Source organism: Synchiropus splendidus, chromosome 2 (genome assembly GCF_027744825.2).
Source record: "Synchiropus splendidus isolate RoL2022-P1 chromosome 2, RoL_Sspl_1.0, whole genome shotgun sequence".
Taxonomy (NCBI): Eukaryota; Metazoa; Chordata; class Actinopteri; order Syngnathiformes; family Callionymidae; genus Synchiropus; species Synchiropus splendidus.
Window position 1 is genome coordinate 11,888,328 of NC_071335.1, and position 24,173 is coordinate 11,912,500.

General features: G+C 42.3%; 1 protein-coding gene across 6 annotated transcripts in view; it reads right to left on the bottom strand.

The window, feature by feature from the left end:
• Positions 1-24,173, bottom strand: part of LOC128753728 (glutamate receptor ionotropic, NMDA 2B-like) — a 109,544-nt gene that overhangs the window by 11,882 nt on the left and 73,489 nt on the right. For all 6 annotated transcript variants that reach the window (XM_053855751.1, XM_053855752.1, XM_053855749.1 and 3 more), the window contains 8 exons: positions 20,893-21,007; positions 20,600-20,805; positions 18,427-18,598; positions 15,098-15,251; positions 11,883-12,008; positions 6,143-6,372; positions 5,658-5,818; positions 4,679-4,866 (listed from right to left, as the gene is read on the bottom strand). In XM_053855751.1, the coding sequence (XP_053711726.1) occupies positions 4,679-4,866; positions 5,658-5,818; positions 6,143-6,372; positions 11,883-12,008; positions 15,098-15,251; positions 18,427-18,598; positions 20,600-20,805; positions 20,893-21,007 (1,352 nt within the window). The remainder of the gene's footprint in view (positions 1-4,678; positions 4,867-5,657; positions 5,819-6,142; positions 6,373-11,882; positions 12,009-15,097; positions 15,252-18,426; positions 18,599-20,599; positions 20,806-20,892; positions 21,008-24,173) is intronic.

Consider the following 24,173-nt stretch of genomic DNA (forward strand, 5'->3'; position numbering starts at 1 on the left):
GTAAAAATAATTTTTTGATGATTGAAATATTTCAAGAATCACAACAATCAGTTCTGTAAACAATTGTGCCTTGATCTTTGTAAACAATATTAAATTCATCATTCATTTGTTATATTATTGCACTAAAAAAAAAAAAAAAAACTTTTTGGCTGTTCATAAATGTTGGCACCTCACTAGCACAGTATTGTCTATCTTAGTTACACATGTAGTTTTTGTATCATCAAGTTTAAAGCCCAATTTTGTTTTATTTACTTTCTTTGTTAAAAAAATACTCTTCTCAGGACAATGTTGATATGAATATGTATTTATGGCATTTTACTAATTTATACTAAAATAAACAATTCAAAAAAAAGTAATTTGTTTTTCCTGATTTTTTTTTCACTTCATTTAGTGCAGGGGTCGGGAAGCTTCTTGACTTAGAGAGCTGAAAAACCTTTTTTGAAGCAAAGTAGCAAAGTTTCATTCCCCACACCAGGTCTAGTGGTACAGACTGGTTCTGAGAGATGGTGACCACTAGTTTTGTGTGACTTTGATGATTACAATACTGCATATCCGACCACTGCTGCTCAGCACTGGTCGCATCACTCTCAAAAATAAACTCAATTACGGTGACCTAAACAGTTCCCATGATGCTTTTCAGTCCAGTCAGCAAATCACAGTGGTTGATAGCTACAATATGGCTCCGCCTCCACAGCTGTCAACTGAGCAGCATGGCGCTCCAAGAACTGAACAGAAGCGGTCAGTGGTTGGAAACCATAAACAAAGTGCAAAACCCCTTTGTCCTTCCATAGGTTCCATTAGGATTAGAAATTTCTCTCTGTCTTCAGTGATGAGCTGATGGAAGACTCAAATATTCCACTGAAAACTCGCACAGCAACGATGGGAAATGCAAAGACGTTAAGTCTGTATTGAACCAGAAAAAATATCATCTTCGTCTGAATGCAGTTATTGATTCTAAAAATGAGGCCAAGTGGAAGTTGCTGGCAAACAACTTTAGGAAAGAATTGACTTCAGTTTTCAGGGGATATGAACAGCAATAATGCAAACATAGATGCAGTTGAGGGGCACGGCGAACACCAATGATCACGTAAAAAAAAATCCAAATCTGGGCGCATGAATCAAGGTATTTTGTCAAGCAAACCATGAGCGACGTGACACATCTGAGCCCACAGGCACCACATGCACACCAGGAAGCCTATTAAAAATGTCTGCGGGTTGTGCTCTTCTCCACACTAAGATCTGATGCGCTCAGACATGCATCCTTGGACCCGTTGAGGAGACTATAATATCTCTCCACCTCAGCGTTTCCTCAGGAGAGCCGCAGAAAGTCTACAGAGTTTACAAAGCAAAGAGGACTGGAAAACATGCAGAGGCTTGTTTTCTATTTTACTTGCTGCTCCTGAGATTTTTGGCAGGAGGGAAGCTAAGCTGTTGAACCAGCTGAGACTCACTCGATATCTCTCGGAGTGACACCACAGAGCCTGTCATCATTCGGTCACTACCCACAACAGCAACTGAGGCACGGATCAAAAACCCCTGAAAATCCTGTCTGCTGTGCGTAACACAACTCTTTTTTTGGTTAAATATTCATGATGTTTATGATATTGCCTGTGCACTGTTGAACTTAGCAGCTGATGTCAGACACACAAAAGCCATATTCTAACCAGGAAAAATGTGCTGCTCTCTGCACTTTCTCTTACTTGCGGGACTAAAAGATGAATGCAGTTTTAATATTATTCTCTCACTTTGGCGACTAGCCAGACTAATCCTTGCATCTTCACCCAGAACATGCATGGCGTAAGTTTTGAGGCACAAGAAATGGGGCTTCAGAGAGACGTTGCAATAGGATAGATTAGTCGATGTCACTTTGGTGGTGATCTGGACCATCATCTAAATCAGGGGTGGGCAAACTGGTCCTCAAAGGTCAAGGGGTGGTGCAGGTTTTTGTTCCAACCCAACAAGCACATACAGCTTCGATCTGGTCTCTGAACACTGTAATCATTTGACTGTCAGTCTGGTGTTGCTTGTTTCAGCTGACACCTCATTGGCCCAACAGTGTGTGCTTGATCTGTCGGATCAAAAACTCGCACCACCCCGACCCTTTGAGGACCACCACACCCTTGGTATAGATCCAAAAACCTTTAAAGCATTTGTCACTGATGCTACTGGAGGAATAGCACTAGCTTCTTTGTTCTGAACCTCTACTGCCACGTGTTTTCCAATGGCACTTCAATTCAACTATTACTTACGAATACTATAATTTCAGTTAATAACACAGACAAATACCTGCAGAAAATCCTTTAGTCATGCATGTTAACCAACAGCTTCCCACTGCTAAGACGTCACATATAGCCATCAAGGGGGCTTTTGCTCCCTCTGCAATGCTAAAGTTAGCTGTCCGAATTGCGTGTTGACTTATCAATGCCGTCAAATGTTTCCACTCCCGCATTGCGTGATGTTTGCAGAGTGGTTGGGGTTCGGACGCGTGAAGGTTGTGATGATCGTGAGCTTAAATTGTGACTTCACTGTTGATGTTGGTTCTGTATATGGAGCCATATGCTCTACTAAGGCAAACGGTGTTGGACTTTGTTGCCTTCGTAACGTCACAGACTGTGTTCTCTCAGTTTTAATCTGGGCTACATTGTGCAGACGGCGAGTGGGAAGGACATGCGTGCCAGAGTGCTCTGAGATATCTGTAGCGTCGTGGCAGCTAATGAAAGACTTGTGTTGTCAACGTCAACTCTGATACGGATGTTGTGAAATGACTCTTCTTTTTCAGACAAGGTAGGGAGCAGTTCTTGTCAAGGCTGTCGAGGGAGGGGTCTTTGCTCTCCGAGTACTTTTCTAGTTGATGCTGCTTTCATAAGCGGTCTCAACAAACTTCTTACTGAGCTCATGGTACTTTCTACTGACCAGGGAGGTCAGACGTGTAGCATCGTCCACACTAAGCATTATTTTCTTTTCATAAGCACTACATTGTAAAGGCAACAGCAGAGGTGTTTTAACAGGGATCCCCACCTAGATACATGTTAACATTTGATGTCTGTCACAGGTAAATTCGTGATTGAGCTGGGAATATGCTGGCCTGAGGGGTCCATCTAAGGAAACACATGTACAGCCAGTCAAACTAAAGAGGTGTGAGTGGGCCTGCCTTAATGTTTTGGACTGAAGGACAACATGTCGACGATGTTCATGCTAACAAACACGTCTCATTTTGGGTCAGTTTGTGATGCTCACTTCTCTTCTTGGTTCCCAAGTGCAGACATATTTGCAAGCGAAAGCTAAAGGTGTGCTCCAGGCTCTGGTCCTCTCATGTCTAGACCACTGCACCTCAATCTTTGCTGGTCTGCTTACTGCCACTATGCCACTCACTTACAGTGCAACAGCTCAGTTTCTCTCACATCATTCCCATCACATACCTCCGATGTTCCCTCACTGCAAGCACCATCAGGCTCTCAGACTTGTGGCCCTCTAGAGGTTAAGACCCAGTAGGGCCCAGTAGACTGATACAGTATATTAAAAAAATATTTAACGTAGTGTCACAGTAGGTTTTTGGAGCGACACACGATGACCTGTCCCTCCTGCAGTGTACAAAGAGGCATCTCTGCAGCTTCAGAATCTGTCCTTGCTCTGAGGTCTGCTGTCTGCAGCAGCAGTGCTCCTGACTGCTGTGATCTATCAGCAGGCTCTGTGGCCTTCACCATAACAAGCAGCGGGAGGCGCCGCCTTCTGATGATGGAGGACTCTTCTTCAATAATCGTTACTACATTACAGAGACTAACACTGATTTTACACTTGGAAGTCTACGAGCCGTGTGGCGTTCCGCTGCAGAAATATGTGTGAAGAGAAATGAAAGGCCATTTGTTACTCCAGATGGAATAGTGTGAAATGAACTGATTCGAGTGGTGTCATCTGAGGCAGTGTGGCTCGGACTGCGGAGAAAAAGACGGAAAATGAAAACAGAAATCTGGGGGTGTGAAGTGAAAGTGCTTTTATTTTATCTCGGATTAAGACGCCGGCCCTCGGCTAGTCTTGTCACCAGTACAGTAACCATGGACGGACCGCTAAACTGCGATGACTCATATCGGTGGCTGGGAGGCCACTGAGTCCAGCCGTATCATATCATGCTGAAATAATTGATTGGATAGCGGCGTCATATATGATAGAGGAATTTGGAGAAGACACGTCCAGGCTGAAGACAGTGTTTGTGCTATTAGTTTCAAGGTTTAAAAATCTGCTTCACTCAAGTCACAGATTGAAGATATTAAAAAAAAAAGATGAAGACTCACAACACTGTTTTTTAGTGTGTCTGAGAAAGCCCCAGAAAAATGGAATAGAAACTGAATAATGGAAACTGAATAATCTCAATATGTCTCAATATGTTTAATCACAAAACATTTAGCTTCCAAGCTAAAGCAAGCAGTCGAATACTATCAGTTTCACTCCATCAGTCCACAGGTGGCAGCAGAGTAACAAAACTCTGATGACAAACGCATGGGAAAAAGGCCAGCAGCAGCGGCGATGGATGAATAAAAAAAAACCTAAAGGCTCGGAAATTGAACATCCCACCACACATACATATAGGTAACCACATGACCGGTACATCACAGCTGTTTAAATATTTCCGCCGGTCATCTCACGATGTCAGGGGAACAGTGTCAACAGCATCAGGACTCACCGTCTCCAAACAACATGAGGATAGCCAGGTCCACAGCTCGCTTCCAGCCAGAGTCCTTCTGGATGGCGATGCCGTAGCCGGTGGAGGCGAAGACTTTGCCGCTGCCGATGGTGACAAGTTTACATCCCTCATCTCTGCCCGCCATGTAGTTGAGCACGGCGGCGTCATAGATGAACGCATCCAGTTTGCTGCGGATATTGGAAGCCAGTTATGGAAGGAGCTGCTTGTATGAACAAATGCTGGAGTGACTTTAGCAAAGGAGCTGGTACTGTGTCCCACTGGTGAACTGCTTTAGACAATGGCCGAGTCTTATTAGCGTTAGCATATTAACTCTTCTATTTGACCATGTCTCTCAGCTGTATCTGTTTTGGGGTCAGTTAAGAAATCGTGTTCATATGATATTTATGAATGGAATGGAACCTTTATGGTCTGTTTCGTACCAGGGGACAACAACATGGCACTGTGACGAAGGGCCTTATTGAGAGTGTCGGTTCTGATCAGAGTTTAATTGATCCGACACCATGAGTCCGTGCGTAAGTGGATCTGTTCCCTCTTATCAATGTCAACAGCAGTGATTAAATAGACAAATGAACATGACACATGTCAACTGGGCGGCAGACGCCGACCTAAGGCGCCGTGGTCCTGACTCCTCATTCACTTTTACCAAGAGTTGACGTTGTGACAACAGCTGACGGAAGCAGAGAAAGAGATTTTCTTGTAGAAGGAAGTGGGATGGATATTAGCTTTTGCTGCAACAGCAGGCTCCGCTGCTATTCTGGGTGCCAATAAGAAGCCGATCCACTGACTGCCCACCCACATTGCCCAGAATGTTCTCTCTTTTCCTGTCTCTCTCCTCTTATTCCTTCATCATCTTCTCTGTGTATTGCATCAGAGGACCTCACAGCTCCATAACACCCTCTCATTTCTCCCTGTGGAGATCCTTTCATCTCTTCCACACATCCCCCGTCTCTCTGCTCACCCGGTCTTCAGACTGTACAGCGCCTCATCTACGTTCTTCTGGTGGAAGCTGGTCATGTAGGCATGCATGTCCCGGTAGTTGTTGCGGATGTTGCGCTCCGTGCTGCCATTGGGCACCGTGCCAAAGCGGAATGGCGGCGAGAATTCGTTAGGCTTCTGGAACTGTTATTTTTTGGGGGGGGAAGAGGGGAGGAATCGTAGTGAGAAAATGACAGAAGAGTGCTTGTTAGCTTGGAAAAGGCACTGAGTCGCACCAAATAGCCTTTAATGCGCTGCTGAGCACAAAACCACTCTTTCGCAGGCTCAAACTTGACTAAAAGCTCTGGGTGTGATCACTACATTCAGACACTTTACTGTAGCAGAAAGACTAAACGCCAGCCACCTTCAGTAAGAATATTAATAATGCAACCCTCAGGACACAGTCGGGAACAGATCCTCAACGCTTTTTATTTAGCAGGTCCCGCACACCCGGCCTGGAATTCCTACCTTTTTGTCAGACAGGCCCGACACCTGGTCTACATACTCCTCCTGGATCATGAAGGCAGCCAGGTTAGCAGTGTAGGAGGCGAGGAAGATGACAGCGAAGAAGGCCCACACTGACACCATGATCTTACTGGTGGTGCCCTTGGGATTCTGAACTGGAACAGAGTTGTTGAACACCAGACCCCACAGCAGCCAGACGGCTTTTCCGATGGTGAAGGACGGACCTCCAGGTTCTGAAAGACAGAATCCGTCTTCATCTATCTGCATTCATTTGAGCACGGCTTGGTGGGAGGCACTTCCGTTCCAACGCAGATCCAGTAGTGATTCGGATCTATAACACCACCACTGATCTGGCTGTAGCTAGATAATGCCATGCCAGGATGACGTTGCTACTTGGCTGAGCCCCAGCGCCCACTTTCAGCTTGAAGTTAACCTTTACTGTTATCCTACATTCTGTTAGAGACTTAGGGTGCAGTCCAATTCCTGCAGAGTGTAATGACTGTCCGAAATCTCAGAGTTAAGTTGAGGAGCAAGACTGAGGAAAGTAGCTTCCTTCATTTTGAGATTCCTTCCTCCCTTAGGATTGAGTATGTTGCAGTGAACATTTGTCTGCAGAATAGTACTAAAAAGGCAGCATTCTGTTTTGGTGGCGAAGAGTCACCGAAGCCGAATAGTGGCATGTGACGGCATCACTCAGTGTAACATTGTGCCAAGCCATGTCTCACATGTTTCCCCTTTATTTCATTGGTCTTTATTTGATCATCTGCTCCGACCGTCAGCGTGACGCTTCAGTGTGAAGTGTGATTTACTGAACGCTTTTCACAACGCTGCCGCCCACAGTCTGAGGACGTATGTGCCTTTAAGGGGTGTCCCATTTCCAAGTCACACATACAGTAGTCTACATACAATAGACCAGTAGTAACACTTGGTTTCGATGGCTAAGGTTGAGGGTTAAGACTGATAATTGAGCTTGAGGAATTGGAATGAATCCTTGGACTTTGTTACTGAAGCACAGAGAGGTGGTCGCTTGGCCATTCAATGGCTCGACACAACATGCTCAACTTTGTGATGTTGGCTCTTCCTTGGGTGATGCATATAATCCACCAAATGTAAGCTGTGTGATCCACATTTAGTAGAGGGAAACTGCACAACACCAAAACAAAGGAGCGAGGGATGATACTTTTGTTCACAATCATAGTTTTGAACTTGTTTTTAATGCACGAAATGTTCAATAATGATTACTGAGGTGGTGAGAGTAGATTTACTAGACCAAGCTGATGAGTTTTCAGATGCAAACTTCACTTTATCAACCCATAGATCTCATGATCAAATGGAAGGTGGTTACTCACGTTGTTATGACCTGAACTTCCATTATCACAGTTTTTATTCAGTGGAGCTCAGAGTCAGTGGAGTCAGTTTATTCAGCGGAGCTCAGAGTCAGACAAACTGTCTGAGGCTGCCGCTGACAGACTCGCAGATATTAACGTGTCATGAACTGTGACTCATTTCTAATCAATGTATTGAGGACCTTGCAACTTAGAACACATGAAGAGGAAAGGTTGACTGTGGCGTGATCCTCCCGCTGACACCACACGCTTGGATCCGAATGGTCTCTCTACATGAGCACAATGCTCATTTTTATGACTCAATATGTGAGGTGTTGTGCCACATATGTTCACTTGAGCACAGGAATAAGTATTTCACAAGGCACTCTCATCATCTGCGTTTTTTTTTTTACTGAATTGATCTCAAAGTCTTTGAATTGGAATCAAATTGAATCAACGCTGAACCTGAAGAATCTAAATGGAATGCATTTCAAGAGAGAGAATACAGATTTTCACTGTCTATCTAGAGAACTTATTAAAGAGAGAAAAGACCTGCTGTACTCCAATATGTTTATGTGCAACCTCTCACCATGGAGAAAGTAAATCAAGAAAAACAGCAGAGTGGGACCTCCTCATCTGGATTTAGAGTTTATGCCAGAGAAACATTTGTACTGCACATTTCCCTGGAACCATCTTTACTGTCATTATGTAATTTTACCGGCACTCTGGTCCCAAATGTGCTCACACAAGCTCCTGATACGGCACAATATGTTAACATCCAGACAAAAGAAGGCTCCGCTGGGTTTTGTGTGTTCGTTTTTTGTTTGTCTTATTCTGTCTGAATGTGAATACAGTCAAATTGTCTCCAATTTGTTCAAGCGTAAATGCAATGCTGCTGAAAGTGAATGGAGGAACAAAGGGTTGCTGGCAGTCTATTTGCTTTATAGAAGCTGAAAAGGGCATTTTAAGACAACAGTTGTGAAGCAGTTTGAAGAGAAGGGTTTTTGGAAGGAAATGGCACAACAGGCCCCAAGCGAAGTCAGGACCTCATGTGGTGATGATCCTCCCAACAAATCAAAACATCCACGTCTTCTGAGGGACGGTCAATAAGCCACTGCTTATGTCACTTAATATCCAACCCCAGATTTCACACTTCTTCAACATATCTGGAAAACTGATGCAGGGCCACCTCTTGCTGTGGGTTCTAGTCTGAGTCTCTCATGGATAACTTCTAGCTCCCTAGGTGCGCGCTCTGACATATTTGATCTTTTGGTCGCATCCAGGAGTCGAGTTGTAAAACTATTTCAGGGAGGTATGGTCAAAAAACAGGGGTAGTAGTACCAGCCCTTTTCCATCTTTTCCCTGTGTGATAAAATGTCCCATTTTTTTCTTCATTCTTATTTATTTCAACAATATTATCCACAATAATAATGTCTTGCGATGGCTTGAGCACCAGCCTCCCTACTGCCCTGCAAATGTTGGGTAATGTTGACAGAGCTTTCAGAAGTAACTTTGGCCTTTATGTTGTCATACAGTGCTGGTAGTGTTTAGCAGTTTTTATGGCCCTTTATGTATTATTCCTCAACTCCACATGACTGACTGCCTCCACCAAGAACATAAAACACAAGTGGTCCAGCTGAACTTTGGGTGATTCAGTCGCGTAAATGATGCGATAGAAATGGACAAGGAAAGGACGATGGAAGACATTGTGCTCCGTGGATGGGAGTTTAAAGATATCGAGCCTTTAATAAGGAACAAACGTATTTGAATTTGATGCCAAAGACGCGTTGATTCATCATTACTCTCAGTCACATCAGCCACAGCAGGCAAAGGTGAGCTATTTATTTGTGAATACATTTCCTAATTAGAACTTCATTGTCTGATCACAGACGAGCTAAATTTAACCACAGTTGAAGAGTGTGGCTCATTTTGGATTTGAAAACAGTGATGGGGCTGCTTTTTATTGACAGAGAAGTCAACCAAGACACCACATCCTCAAAACAAAGGCTGTTTTGAGGATGTTATATCTAACTCTGACAGATACAGGAACCCACTAAGACTCTTTGCACTTGAAAAACATGTGAATAAAACTATTCCGATGCCTTTAAACCAGTCCTTCTCCAATAGTGGAGCAATGCCGGGGGGAGGAACTTGTGACCTGGCAACATACAAACGTTTACTTCTTCCTGAGAAAAGATTAAGCACTGCTTTAAACAAACACAGAAACACGTAATCGTGACGGGAATCTGATGCAGAGCAGATGAAAATGAAAGTCACAGCTGTCATGGAAAAATGAACTCAACAGATGCAAGAGGCTGATAAAGTTCCCGTCTATCAGAATGGGATTGATTATACGTTGTACGGTCCACGCATCGAGACGGTGGCAGCAATCTAACTGGCTTCCACCTACTGCCATGGCAGCTTGACAAGGTAGCAGGATGAAAACAGCATCTACTGTAACTCTGAGGGAGAAACAGGAGGGAGGAGGGGAGCGTGTGCTCAGCAGGCTATAATTATGCAACAGCTGGAGCAGCAGCAGAGAACATCCAGCCTGAACCTACAGATCACCCGACACGTATAGAAGGAGGTAGAGTACCTCACACTGACTAGGTAACTGTTGAACAAACGCCTGTTTAGTTGTCATGTTGTCGAACAGATGGATCGCTGTGGGACCGTTCTTTCCTTCATGACAAGGCAGGAGATGATGCATTTGTCAAACCACTGCGAGGCCTGGCGAAGGGACGCAGTCATTATTACTCCCTGCATGGGGAACTTCCATTGTGGCAGCTCTGGTGACATCCAGAGCAATTAGAGGACAGTCTTGCTCATGAACTACGTAACAAAGCGAGGATTAAACCAGCTCGCTTCCCACTGGACGCTGAAAGGTTCCTACACAGCTCGCTCTTCATGCATAAGCACTCAGAGATCCTGAACCTACACAGCCGTGACCTGGAGTAAACAGATCTTTCAGATATCGCCCTGGAAAACGTAGTCCAAGACTAGAACTTCTCAACAGTGGTTGCAACAAAATGTGTTATTTCAACGCAGCACCATATTTGCATTTTAAATGTCATCATTATTTTTATTTATTCACTGCAAACTGTCCTGGCAAGTGTTATGTGCGTTTGCGGTCCTTCCGAGTCAAAAATAGAGAAAAAAAGGAAGTAAAGGGGAAAGTTTTGTCATTTACTAAATTGTTTAGAATGAAGAATGGTAGTTTTACATCATGAGAAGTCTCGCTCCAACCTCAAACAGTCCTCACGTGATCTGTCTCTTCATATGTCAGGAGAGAATGCGCGACTTAAGTTCTGCGAACAACAGACTTCAGTCCTTGTGATGTTTCTTTCCCGTTTTTTTCCCTCTAAAAACACGCTGCAAACCCCCACAAACATGTCCATATCTATGATGTGATACGTTCATTTGTTTTGATGTTTCCATTTTGCTTATATACATTGGATCTCATTTAGGCCGTGGTGGTGTGCCACCATTGTTTACATGGAGTGGACACCCTGTACTTTTTATGGGATTTTAGAAGTAGAAAAAGAAGAATCATTTCCTGAAATAGCTTCTTTTTAAAGGGAAGGACAAGCATACCCTAGTAAAGAAGTGATGCTGTTCTTTCTCTCTAAAAAAAAAAAAATAATATAGTAGTTATAACATTAAGCATGATTTTGTGTTTATTATTATTATTATTATTATTATTATTATTATTATTAAGATCAAGACTTGAACTTGAACGTCCAGTTAGCTTATTAAGTACACAAAAGTATGAATAATGTGAATATGACATGCTGCCTTAAGGTTTTCAGTAGTCGTGCGTGGGTAATTATTGAAACATGAGCATTGTTGCTGTGGAACAAAAACATGCCTGTAGTTGAGAAAGAAAGGCCAAACTTAACCCTGCTGCATTTATTCCCTCTGGTTCTTGACAGCTAAGCAGCGGTTGTCGGAGACGGACCAGCAATATAACACTTTTGATTTTATCACGAGTGACTGCTGCGGTGACAAACTGCAATCCTGGGAGTCTGCGAGCAAGAGCTCCTGAAGTGAAAAACAGACTTTAATGGGGAAACAGATTTAATGTGCCTCGGAGCTAATTTGATTCAGCACAAAGGAAATGTTCAGTCAGTCAATTGTAAAAGTGAACTTCACCGTGTTCACAATGGAGACATCCTCTGTTAACACAGACAGTGGAGGAGGTGGTTCGGATTTATAAAAGGCAGATGGACTTCCTCCTTATAAGGAGGGGATTCATCGCTCGGATGAGATGTAAGATGATGATCCTTTTCATTTGTTCAAGAGCTCTCTAATGTGACGGAGTGCTTCAGTGTGGAAGTGAAATGGGGTGAAGTCCTTTGTCCCCTCCAAGGTTGAGGATGTCACTTACAAGTCTCTGTGTGCGTGTGTGCCGTGCTCACCTCGTCCGTCGGCCAGACAGCGGTTGTACCCCACCGGGCTGAAGTACTCGAACACAAACACGGCCACTGCTGACACGATCAGCAACATCACAAACATCATTACCCAGACATCGGCGCTGAAGGGCTCTGGAGAGCAGAGAGAGGAGGAGAAGGTGAGCAGCGTGGAAATTCATTTAGTCTCAAAAGCATCTTGGCTTTATGAAAAAGGTGAGTTGCTAAAGAAAAAAAAGAGGAGAGGATTTCAGCAAATATTCGAGCAGAGGTCGCAGGACCTCGACACGTTGAGACACATGAACAGCAGAAAACTTACTTGAGATGTTCAATACAAGCCTTTCATTTCTCTTAGTTTTAACCTTAGTTACATTCATTGACTTTCAGGTGAGCGTTTTTTTTTTTTTTTTCATGGTATTATTCAACATTCCTGTCTTCCATTTTTAACAATGACTCCCTGTGTTGCATCTCAAGTGTGTCTAAAGTCAGATTTCATCAGTCACTTGTTAAATGCAGCCAAGATGAGCAGAAACTTGTGAGTTGTGAGAAGTTTTTAAACACCTCCTCAGAGTCTAAATTCGACAGCATGTGCAACCATGACTTCATCAAGTTCAGCTGTATGAACAGAGGTTGCAGTGTGTTGAACGTGGGCTAAGACTATCCAAAAAATAATAAATAAATCATCTCAAAACCAACTACCCAAATGGAGTTGGGAGTTGTAGCATGTCAAAAATCAGTGGTTGTGATCAATGTTCCCTCCTTCTCTGAGCGATCGCTTGGACCGCTGTGAGTGATCAGTCGTTGTCGGCTATGGTGACTGCTGTAGTTAATAATCATTTTAAAAAATTGAGGAATGGAAAATGTGTAATTTGAAAATAAAAAAAGGTGGAATAAAAGCCTTTCAGTTGTCTTTGAATTGTTTAGATTCTTTACATATTTGTTCAAACTGAATCATAATGTGATATATTCACAGTTCTCAATTAATATCTATATAGAATCTTCCAATACAATAGGTAAACTAACTGTCGTCACTGAAGTCACATTAGACCATTGAGGGTGCTGGATATCGAAGCACGTCAAGCAATTTCTACAAATATTTCTCTAACGGATTGATAAGGCTCATGAATCCATCTGTTGTGAGAACTAATTTTGTCTACTTGAGGCCACCGTACTCTGTGACCACTTGTCATGGAATAGTGAGCCTGGGTGGATCAGGCTAAACTGAACCAGGAAGAGGTTTCTTTCACTGACTACACTGTTCATTTCCTCACCTGACCAGTGTGTAGTCTCTGAAACCAGCACTGCGATGATTCTCTGTCTCTTGTTTCTCTCTCTCTCTGCTGTGTGTAACTCCGCCGGCCCAATTGACACAGTTTGACTGACCCGAGCGAAGCCAACTTTTAAATATCAACCAGCCAATAGTTCACTTCAAATAGCTGGTTGTTCTAGGTGCTGTTCGTTCCATTGTGCACGTACGGTGAGGATCTTAAGCACCACAGCACCAGAGGAATGGTGGAAACTGCCGGCCGGGAAGGATACACATGGTCGAACAGCGCAGTGAGCGCTTCATTTTATTGGTCTAAAGGCTTTATCTCCTGAGGGCACAAAGCCCCGTAGTCCGGAAATTGTGGTAATTTATTTTCAATTCAGGATTCATTTTTGTTGCACTGTATAGATATTTCACGCACTGACATCATATCAGCGGTGCGCAGCTTAGAGGGAACATTGGCTGTGATCACTGATATTGGTTATCAGATGAGATTTGATCTTGTCTTGCCATGCAAATGAAAAACAAATTCAACATCATAGAGCATAATTATATTTATCAGAATCTCGCTTCAGTTTTGACTCAAAATGATTGAGGATTTCTCATTTTGGCACGAACAATCTTGACTTAGCAATGACTGGATTTGTTCAAATAACAACTCAAATCTTCCGTGATTTCTTGTTTGTACAGGTCCATACATACATCCATGACGGTAAGTAATTACATACAAATGAAAGTAAAAATGTCAATAACAGAAAGTGTCCCGGACCACTGTGTACTTGGAAAATTGAGCCCGGATGTTGCAAAGGTTTCTTGAATCTCTGCCGAGGAGGCTATGCTACCGTCAACCATCTGTTAGCAACATTTCTAATAAAACGGATGAACAGATTTCAGTAAAATTTTCAGGATACTAATAATGCAGCAGGGGATTCGGTGGGGTTCAGGATGATCATATGAATGCTCACATCAAACATGGATTCCTCACACTTTGGTGCAGGAGGACATGAGCATGAGATCATTCGTGCTAGAACCTGCTCAATATACGTTCTAGAACCAGGAGGTTCAGAAAATCCCCTCCCCCCCGCAGTAAGTACTGATGTGTACCAGATTGCCTCGACTGGTCAGATTCGCTTGGAAACCACAGTATATGTTTTTATGAACTCTAATAACAGGCATAATATCACACTGAACCAAAAGGAGAAATGCATGTCAAATCTTGAGAGGTCTGTACTCTGGTGACGTCAGTCACAATGGCGTGAGAGGAAATCCTCTTTCAGTAAAACAAACAACCTTTAGATTCAAGGATGCTATATTGACATTCCAGTTGGAATGGAGTGAAATCTGACTCAGAAGCCGGTGATGACAGCAAAGCAGCCGCATTAACAACTGTAAAACCTACGTAAAATCGTTGTTAATACTGTGTAAGTTCATTTCTGTATGACTGACAGCAAACGTGTGTCACACAAGTACATGTACAATACAAATAAAAGATAAAATATAAAAAATAATTCGAATACAATCACATCAACCAACGTCTACATCAGCGGTAGATTGTCAGGCAAGTTCCAGAGCACTACTGCCACCTGCTGTCCCATTCAGTTCAATACTATCAATTCTATTTCAAATGCTAGAAAAGTTATGAAATGACATAAAACAAATGTAGCACAATCACATCGGGTTGAAAAAAAGAGAAACTTTGGGCATAAATGGGCAGCTTTGGTGAAGTTTTCTAGTGATTTATGGATCGGTTTTAAACACAGCTGGGTCTGTCATTTGAACGAATGAATGAATATTTATTTCAATCTCACATCAAACATAATTCGTCAATGGTTGCAGATCTAGTGAAGCTGTAAGAAAGATTAAAAATAATGCATAAAAATATGAGGCCAAGACGTGACTCAAAACAGAGTGTATTTTCAATTTAAATAAACCATTTAAATCATAAACCTGTGCTTACCTAAAAAGGCAGATGGCGAGACAGTCCCATTGCTGCGGGAGACCATGACACTGATTCCTGTCTCGATGAAGGGCACCGAGAAGTCAATGACCTCCGACCTCTCCTCGTTGATGGTAAGCGACCCGACGGCCATGTGAGCGTTCTTCAGCACCACCTGAGGGTTGGATGAAAAGCGGGGAAGATATGACGTCTCATTGTTGGTGAAAAGCTGACAGATGAAACGAAGCGAGACCGTGTGAAGATGAAGGAAATAGCTTTGCTAGAATGTGAACTCCGACTCTCCAGGAGTGGACCTGGGTCTCAGGTATATTTAGCCAGGAGCCGCTGAGACCTGGGGCCATGAATAAATTGGAGCGGACACAGTGTGATAATAAGGGATAGGTATGGCAGAGTGAGCGTATTTCCTGTCTCCTTGTCAAGGCGTCTCACCTCATCCTGCTAATGTTCTGTTTCCCCCAACTCCAATGAAGCCATTAGCCGCTTGCTTAAGCACTTAAGAGCGTGAGCTCATGTAACAGCCCATCTCTCCGTGTTGCCTCCTTGTGCATATTTTAGGAACGATACCACAGTATTTCGAGTAATTGCGGGATTTGCATCGCTATCCTGCAAATCTTATCTATATTCATATGAAAACACTGAAGTCACTTATTCCACGCTGTAATCAATTAAGCTGAACATGAGGTTGTTTTGTAAAGTGCGCAGGAGAGAAGTAGGTCTCCGCCTCGGGCTGCTTTTCCTCTCTCCGCCACTCGCTCCTTCTCTCGCTCCATCTCTCCATCTGAAGCATAGGTTTACTGGATCTCAGCTCGACTGGCCTCCAGGCCAGTTTGAGGGAAACAAGTGTCTCACAAACAGACAGAGGGAAGAGAAGAGATCCGGACACTATATTATTATAACCTCTGATGCAACAGGAAAATCAGAGTCAGGAGCGAACTGAGTGTGAAAAATCGATTTGAATTTTGCATTGGGATGTGAGTCTGACTTGTGCGGTCGACTTGTCAAACTCTGACTCAATGCAGTTAGCAGAATAGACAGGACTGGAACAACAAAGGTCCTGCTTCTGTCCTGCGATGTTCACTGGAACAAACAGAGGTGGTGGGAGATCAGAGGACAATATCGTGCTGAAGAGTCTGTTCTGCTGGCGTGGAGTGGCTCAGGGCCACAGTGGCCCTTCACCTGTTCTCACCCAGCCCTCAAGAGTTCCGTGTGTGACTGCTGAACTGACCATGTGTCCTGTAAACCATCCTGTGGGTAATGCTTTTTTATTCACATATTTTTAGTTTTCATGAGTCTCTGCTTTTATGTACCGTATTTCTGTCGCCTATATTTAGGTCTTGGTCGCTTGAGTGGTTTTCCTTTTATTGTATTTAGTTCTATAGCTTTTCTTCATCAATGTTATTTGTTTGTTTGTTTGTTTTTCAACAGCAATTATAGTGCACATACAGTATTTAAATGCCATAATTTTATCAGTTGTTATTTGCTCATTTCTATCCAACTAATCACTTTTTTGAATGAAATAATCCTGTTTTATTTTTTATATCAACATTTTCCTGTAATCACATTCTGTTTCCCGTCCATAAATTCTTGTTTTTTTCTGTTTTAAAGTACTTTTATTTTACAATGATTCCTGTTTTTGAGTTCCATTATTTTCTACTCAACTTTTTTGGTAAACTGAATTTGTGGACGGCCCCTTGCTTTGCACACAGTTCAGGTGCAACGCCGCTCCATTTTAAATTCCATTTTAAAAGGCAGAACAAAAAGCTAATGTTATTTAAGATGACAACGCTTAAAAGTTCTTCTGCTTCTGTTCAATTATTAAAGGTGGACCACAGGACTTCCATGCCATCTTAATAAAAGCAAAGCTTAGGCGAGCAGATGCAGCAGGAGCGCGTCTTCAATAAAACAAAGCGCGCGACACCTGGAGTGGGGAACTCTTTTCTTTGTCTCCATAATGAAGCAACTTGTAGATAACCACGATGACAAAACTGACACACCAAAGTGTGTCATCCAGGCTAAAATAAAAACATCTTTAATATTCATGCAGCTGCTCAGAGCGGATTAACTGTACTGAGGGAATTTACCGCGTAAAAGAAAATCTGAATCAGAAATAACTGTTTAACCCTGTGATCAGAAGTGATGTTGAGTGGAAATCCAGGATGTGACAAGTAAGATTCAGTGGCTAATGCAAAACACTCTGGAAAATGCCATAAAAAGGAGTCCAGGTCCATCAAATATGCAGAGGTATCCCGTTGTGCAAAAGTGTTGTGCTAGTGTAACTGCAAACTACAGCAGATGTGAGGATTTTGACACAGTAGAAAAACAGCCAGGCAACAAACCTCAGGATTGAGAAAGGTTTATTTCAATATTGGGCTTCACTCAAAACTGTAAACTGCATCTTAATTTTATATTTTTACAAGGATAAAAATATTTTAATCATTGCTTTAGCAAAATTGTGTCTCACTGTTTTCTAAGGTCCAGATGCAGCAGAGAGATTTTACCTCTTATTTAAGCAATTTTTAAATCAAAAGAAAGCCTGGTAGTTAAAGGCATGATGACAAATGAATTGAAAAACAAATTAATTTGAATCAAACCCTTAAATGCCATTTTGATAACTTGATGTTGCAGCCATTCTGATTTTTAAATATGATCAAAACGAGTTGCAACCATTGTTTTTTTATTCAAAAATAAAAAAACGAATTTGTCATCAAACAAAAAAAAATCTGTTTTTGTCTACAACAAACTTTGTGTTTATATAAATATTACTTATTTAATTCCTTCAGCATTTTTTCCATAATGTTAGTATTATGCGATCATATAAATATTAGTTATTTAATCCCTTCAGTATGAAGGTGTGGAAATAACAAATAAATAAATAAATCAATTAATTAATTTAGTCGAGAAAAACTTCCTATACTATATATAAAATGTATTATTATTATTTTTTATTCTACTGGAAGCACATTTTGTGCCAAATTCATCATCAAGAGTGTCAGACGATCATTTATTTAGGAGGCTGCAGCTCTAACCACAACGCCACAGGCCGCTCGGGACATTAATGTGCGCATTAAGTCGGTGGAAATGTAGAGTATACATATTGCAGAAGCCACCTGAGCTGCAATAAATTATATATTTCCCCTAATGTCTTTAAATAATACCAAAAGCCTGGATGGCAAGAGTTGATTTTGCGTTCAATCTGGCCCTCTGACAAGCAGGCGGTGGGATCAACAGGCAGTGATGACTTCAACTAGGTGGAGCTTGTTTTTCCCATAAATAATCAGCAGCCATGGTTCAAATGAGTTGATGCTGGAAGGAGCGAGGGCTATGCTCACCTCTCCCACCATGCCGTTCCACGTCCCGTTGACCTTCTTGCCGTGTTTTCCGTTGGTGACCAGGTAGAGGTCGTAAGAAAACTTGACCGTCTTGGCGATCTTCTTGAGGATGTCGATACAGAAGCCCTTGCAGCAGCGCTTGATGTAAATCCCTGAATCACCCGTCTGGTTGCTGGGTATCGAAAGCGAGAAGTAGGTAAGATGGTTTATTCAGGGTAAGTGATCATGTTCGCGTGATACAGTGAGTTACAGAGTTGCGTGTAGCAGGTTTCAAAGTAGCACTTTTACATTTGTCCGAGAGGCAGGAGTGTAACATGTTAGCGTTCATAATGTCAGCAGTCACATTACAGCTAAAACTTACAAACCACCTCGGTACTTAGGCTTAAGACTGGGAGCAGTGAGCCACGAATGAAACGTACCTTTCAGCTACGAGTCCTCTGTTTAGACAGAGTGGGGGTCACTAGTATTAGTAGTAGTATTATTTACATGTACATGTAACATTTTCAGTGTCCAAACCTGACAGGAGCTGACGCTCATGCAGCGATCCGAGTCACAACACCACCTCAAGTGCAGGTGTTTTCAAAGGATTAAGTTCTTCTCTAAAGGATCTCAAGAAAAATGACTTAGATCAGAGCCACCTGATGATGACTGTCAAACTTGTACCGAGTGCAGATGTTTGGTCTTGACTTCTCTAGTAGCCTGTCTGTCAGGTGAACTGTGGGACTTGAGAAGGAAGAGTAGATCACAAAGTTGCTCAAGTTACTTTGGACTGTTGTCAATGAACCCTTTGATACAGGATTGATGGAAAAAAAGTGTTGTTTAAATTCTCACCTAAATAAATTTAAGTTGATTTCAGTTTACTTTGTAAACATTTTAGTTGCTTCTAATAACAAAATGGAATTTGGGGAAAAATAAAACTATGACTCCTTTGCACTTTCCAGCATTTTCAAACCAATTCAACATTCTTCAACCAGGACTTCAACTCCTTTTTTGTGCTTCTTGGCATTAATAATAGACATTATGAAATTGTGCCATGGGGCAGATCACAGGCCTTGAGCCTGACACACCTGCTCCTGGCATTGCTGAATGACTGAGCTCATCTGGGCTCCAAAGTCCCAAGCACACAGCCATTAACTGTACAACCTCCTTGGAAGTCTCCTGTATTTTCTCTGCCTCATTTTCATTCCAGGCTCAGATGTGCCAGGTTGAAAAAGGCCATCAGTGTCAATGTCATTATTTATATTCACGTTTGTTTAATATGCAAATGTATCTTTAAGGGCTGGTGAGCACTGTCGCATCGCTCACCAACACCAGCATTCAGTGATGGCTTTTGTCTGTGGTCAGACTGTTTGATGCCAAAAGCTAAAATGCTTTGGCAATGGAAAAGGTGAAGGTGTTCCAAACACCTTGAAACAAGCCGTTGGTTGGTGCTGTACATATCACTGACCGGAACTAGATTGAAGGACAGTCATGGCCGCACATATTTCCCCGACAACTCCTTCGGCCACCTTGCTTCGCTGAACTCTACCGACCCTGATCAACAGGCTGTTTTCATGTCTCTCAAGCACTGTCAGAAAGCAAGCCAGTGAGGGACATGATGAGAAGGGAGGTATGAAAAAAAGAAATGAAAAACCCACTGGACCAGAAGATGTAGGACGCCCCCTGGACATTGCAGGTAAGGTCACTATGCATAAGAAGAGCAACGGGGGAGAAGAGAAATCATCATTTAAAACAGTGGCGAGATCGAAGAGAGAAGAGTTGGAGGTGAACGCTGCCTTACTCGGATCAAAAAAAAAAAATTAAAAGAAAGTACAGTATATCATGAAAAAAATGAATCCAGTTTGTTATTTAAATGTGTTTTAAATGCATCTATATATGAGTAAACTCAAGCCTAACTGTATTTTAAGGTTGGTGAAACATCCTTCATGATTTAGACAGTTTTACTTTACTGTTTTACTTAACAGTGGGTCTTTTACTGTTAGGAAAGCAAGTGTGTCCATGCTTTATGGTGTCTGTGTCTTTAAGGATGTTTCTCTAGAGGGATTTCATCTGGACGTTGGGGACCTCCTGGTATTCCCCCAGAACAAACACTGTGGTTTAGCCAGAATTCAACAGAACTAATGTATTTTCTCTCCATGACCCCTTCCTTCTCAGCCCACCCCAGCACACTTACGTAAGCTTGAGCTGCTTGCGACAAGGCACGGTGTTTCTCATGCATGTTCCACTGAGCGGGTCCACGTCCTCCACGATGACAAACGGCGCCTCCTCCAGCGTCACGATGGACAGGTGGTCCTCCTGCTGCTCCGCTGCTGAGTACAACTCGAAGCGAGGCCACACATGGTAGCGCATCGTCAAAGAGCCTCGCTCCCATTTGCCGACCTGCGCGAGTGGGTGCACGTGTGATAAGTCGAAAACTGGACGGAACAAAAGGAAAAAAAACCTGAAGGGAAGAAAGAAACCATTTACCCTGTCCCACTGCCTGTCCTTGTCAAGGAGAAGGATGACCAGTTTGGGGAAAATCTGATGTCCTTCTTCACTGAACGACAGATTCCTGCCCTCAAACGTCACATTCATGATGTATCTGTGGAGGAGAAGTGGTCAGACAGAGAACATTTCATAGCCACACGTGAGCCGGAGCAGTAAGTGTATGCTCTAGGTGACACAAGTGAGACGACAACAAAGAGGTCTACTTATGTATGTGTCCTGGGATCAGTTTGCTGCATCTCTACACGTTCGCTCTTAAATTATGGAGAAAAGTACTTCATTAATTGAAATACCTGACAATCCCCAGTCACTTATGTTACAGTTAATGTGGCGCTGATGCAAGATTTATTGCATCGCTCCTTATGTCCTGCAAACGTTTGATTTTACGCCTCCAGATCTGCCACCAAACTTTTATCGTCCATGTAACGGTAGCTTTGTTGTGGTCAAGTGGAGCCACTACATGGAATCATCATCATGTTTACAGGCCGTGCGAGTAGGTTGAGTTACCTCAAGATGGAATCAAAGCTACAGCCTTCGTGCACTGAGAGGCTAACCGCTATAAGTACTTGGAGCAAAACACTGGATGATAAAACATTAAATATGTATGCATATTTAAACATCAGAAATCATGGGATAAGTTCTGTATTGAGGAGTGGAAAGTATGGTTGGTCGGACATTGCTGTGTTTATAACGTCAAAGAGTGTGTTCTGCCAGTTTAATTTTGGGGTTAAATTGTGGGCATGTGAAACAGTCAGTGAGAGTGTGCCTGAGCGAACCAAGATGTTCTACTAACACTAGTACTAGCGTACGGTACTGACTGACGTCAGAACTACTTGTGTCCTCCTGCGGTGGCTAGATGTGACGAATATGATGTGTTAATGTTTCCAATCGAATCATGGTCACAGCCACCTTAACTGTTAACTATGGAAGGTTAACAAATTGTTGCGGAAACACTAGAAAAGCTAGAAAAGGTGAAAAGTCACATTTTCACACTGGGCAGTAAGGCATGACGGACCAGTCAGTCGCAGCATAAAACCCAAACTCAAAATAAAAACAGGGCAAATACAGCTTGGTTATAAAATAAAAGAAGAAAAACACAATTCAGTTCGGCAATAAAAAGAAAATTCCCTTCAATGACATCACATAGAAGCCAGTCTCTAAAAGTATATTTTGCTTTTGAAATATTCTAGTTGTGCAACAGTTTGTCTCTGTTAAAGGTCAATAGCATTATGCGATGAATGCATACCATTTATCGAAAGGGACACGCAGTTATTTAACATACACATGATCAAACTATCATGTCCTTTTTTTTCCAGCTCAACAAGTAGACAGACACCCCATCGATAACAGAGGACATTATATCATCACTGAACAATGAACTGTATATTAGACAGATTGTTCGTGACCAGTGGCTGAGTTTTGATGGAAACATTGATCACCATGCTCAGCTCAGCCATCTTGTGTCAATCATACGGCCGTATCTTGATGTAATGATAGATCCGCAGATATCAATTTGGACAAAGCAGTGGCACTAAAACAAAATGATCGATACACAAGATCCATACATGACGCCAGAAGGATCAATACATGGATGAAACTGTCAGCATGAGGAGTGGACGAAGGGATGGCGTATCAGAGACTATTACCTGCGCGTGTTGCTGCCTATCAGCAGATGTGTGTCAATAGCTGTAAAGCAGATAAGCTGGATTTGCCTTTTTTAAGCTACTGCCTTCTTGGCTCACCCCTTCTCCTTCTGTGGGTTGCCATCACCATGGAGACGCTTCGCCTCGGAAACAATCCTCCGGAGAAATTAATACCTTTTCTCAATGCTAGTGGTGATGCAGTCATGAGTGTGGGTTTTGTTTACGAGTGAAATTTAATCTACTCACACTGTCCTAAATAAGGATAATCCAAGACAAGGGGCGCAACTAACTATGTAAACTGAAAATCAATAATACAAAAAAGTGTCAGCTTTTCAGCTACACAAACACACACTGTTGCTTGTATATCAATATTTATGAAAGAAGTTGTCAGAAGTAACAAGTATGAAAAAAGATACGGTGGAAAAAGGATGAGACAATACATATGAAGTCAAGGGGTGTGTATGTATGTATATTTTAGAGGTAAGTCAAATCTTGAAATATTTATTTGTGGAAAGAAAATGTATGGCAAATCATACAACTAACTTAAGTAAGATGTTAAGATGTAGAAGATATATCAAGAAGTACCTACAATTGTAATATGATATAACACATTACTGTATTATTAAATAGTAATAAACATGTAGGACAGATGTTCAGAAAAAAAAGTCAATATTACTGATATAGATTAGATTAAGTTTCCAAATATGAGTGTAACTGTGATCATTTAAGGATTTTATTAAATAAAAAATAAGTAATTAATTTAAAAATATTATTAATAATAGGAAAAGAAGGAAAGTAAGAACTGCATTTAAAAAGTGCATTAAAATTAAAACACTGTCAGGGAAACCAAGGGGCTGTTTAAATATCACACCAGAAAGCTCAACAGTCAGAACACAAAACAATGGAACGTTTCCACATGATCAGTTAAGGGCCCCCTTCACACATGGTCACCTCAGTGTGTCCTCTGCCATCAGACGAGGATCACATGAAAAAAGGATGAAGTGCTGTGTGAAGCCCCTGAAACCACACTGGAATTCAGACACGGAAGCCAGAGGTGGTCTTTAGCTGATTGATATTGGAGACACACGTCTGCTGGCTCAAGCCTCAGTCCCATGGTGTAATATATTGACGCTGGGAAAGTGGACTTTTGTGTCCAATGCCGATGCCAAAGGCAGCCATGTCGACACATAGGTGTATCAGTGGAGTAAAGACCATTCTCCTACCCGTGCAGTGTTCCAGGTCATTTGCTATATACATATAAAACCCCATATTTAGACTCCTCCTTATTGAAAGTCTACCGTGACTGAGTAACAATTGACACGTCACGTGTAGAACCAAAGGAGCGCCATACCATGGCTTACTTAACCCCACCCTCCGTCCATCCATGACATCAGGACATGCAGTGGAAAGCAGGACATGTTGTCTTCTCTCCAGCTTTCCGAGCGACTTTTGGTAATCGGACTCTCCCGCATATCAACTAATCGATGCCAGCTTGTGCCACCAGATGGCTACTTCGCTTTCCTACGGTTTCCCCCAGCCCTTACATGTAGTTCCCATTTCTGGCACCTTTTGTTCTTTGTTCCTGTTCGTCTGTGTTTTATCTCATCATTGTTTATTAAA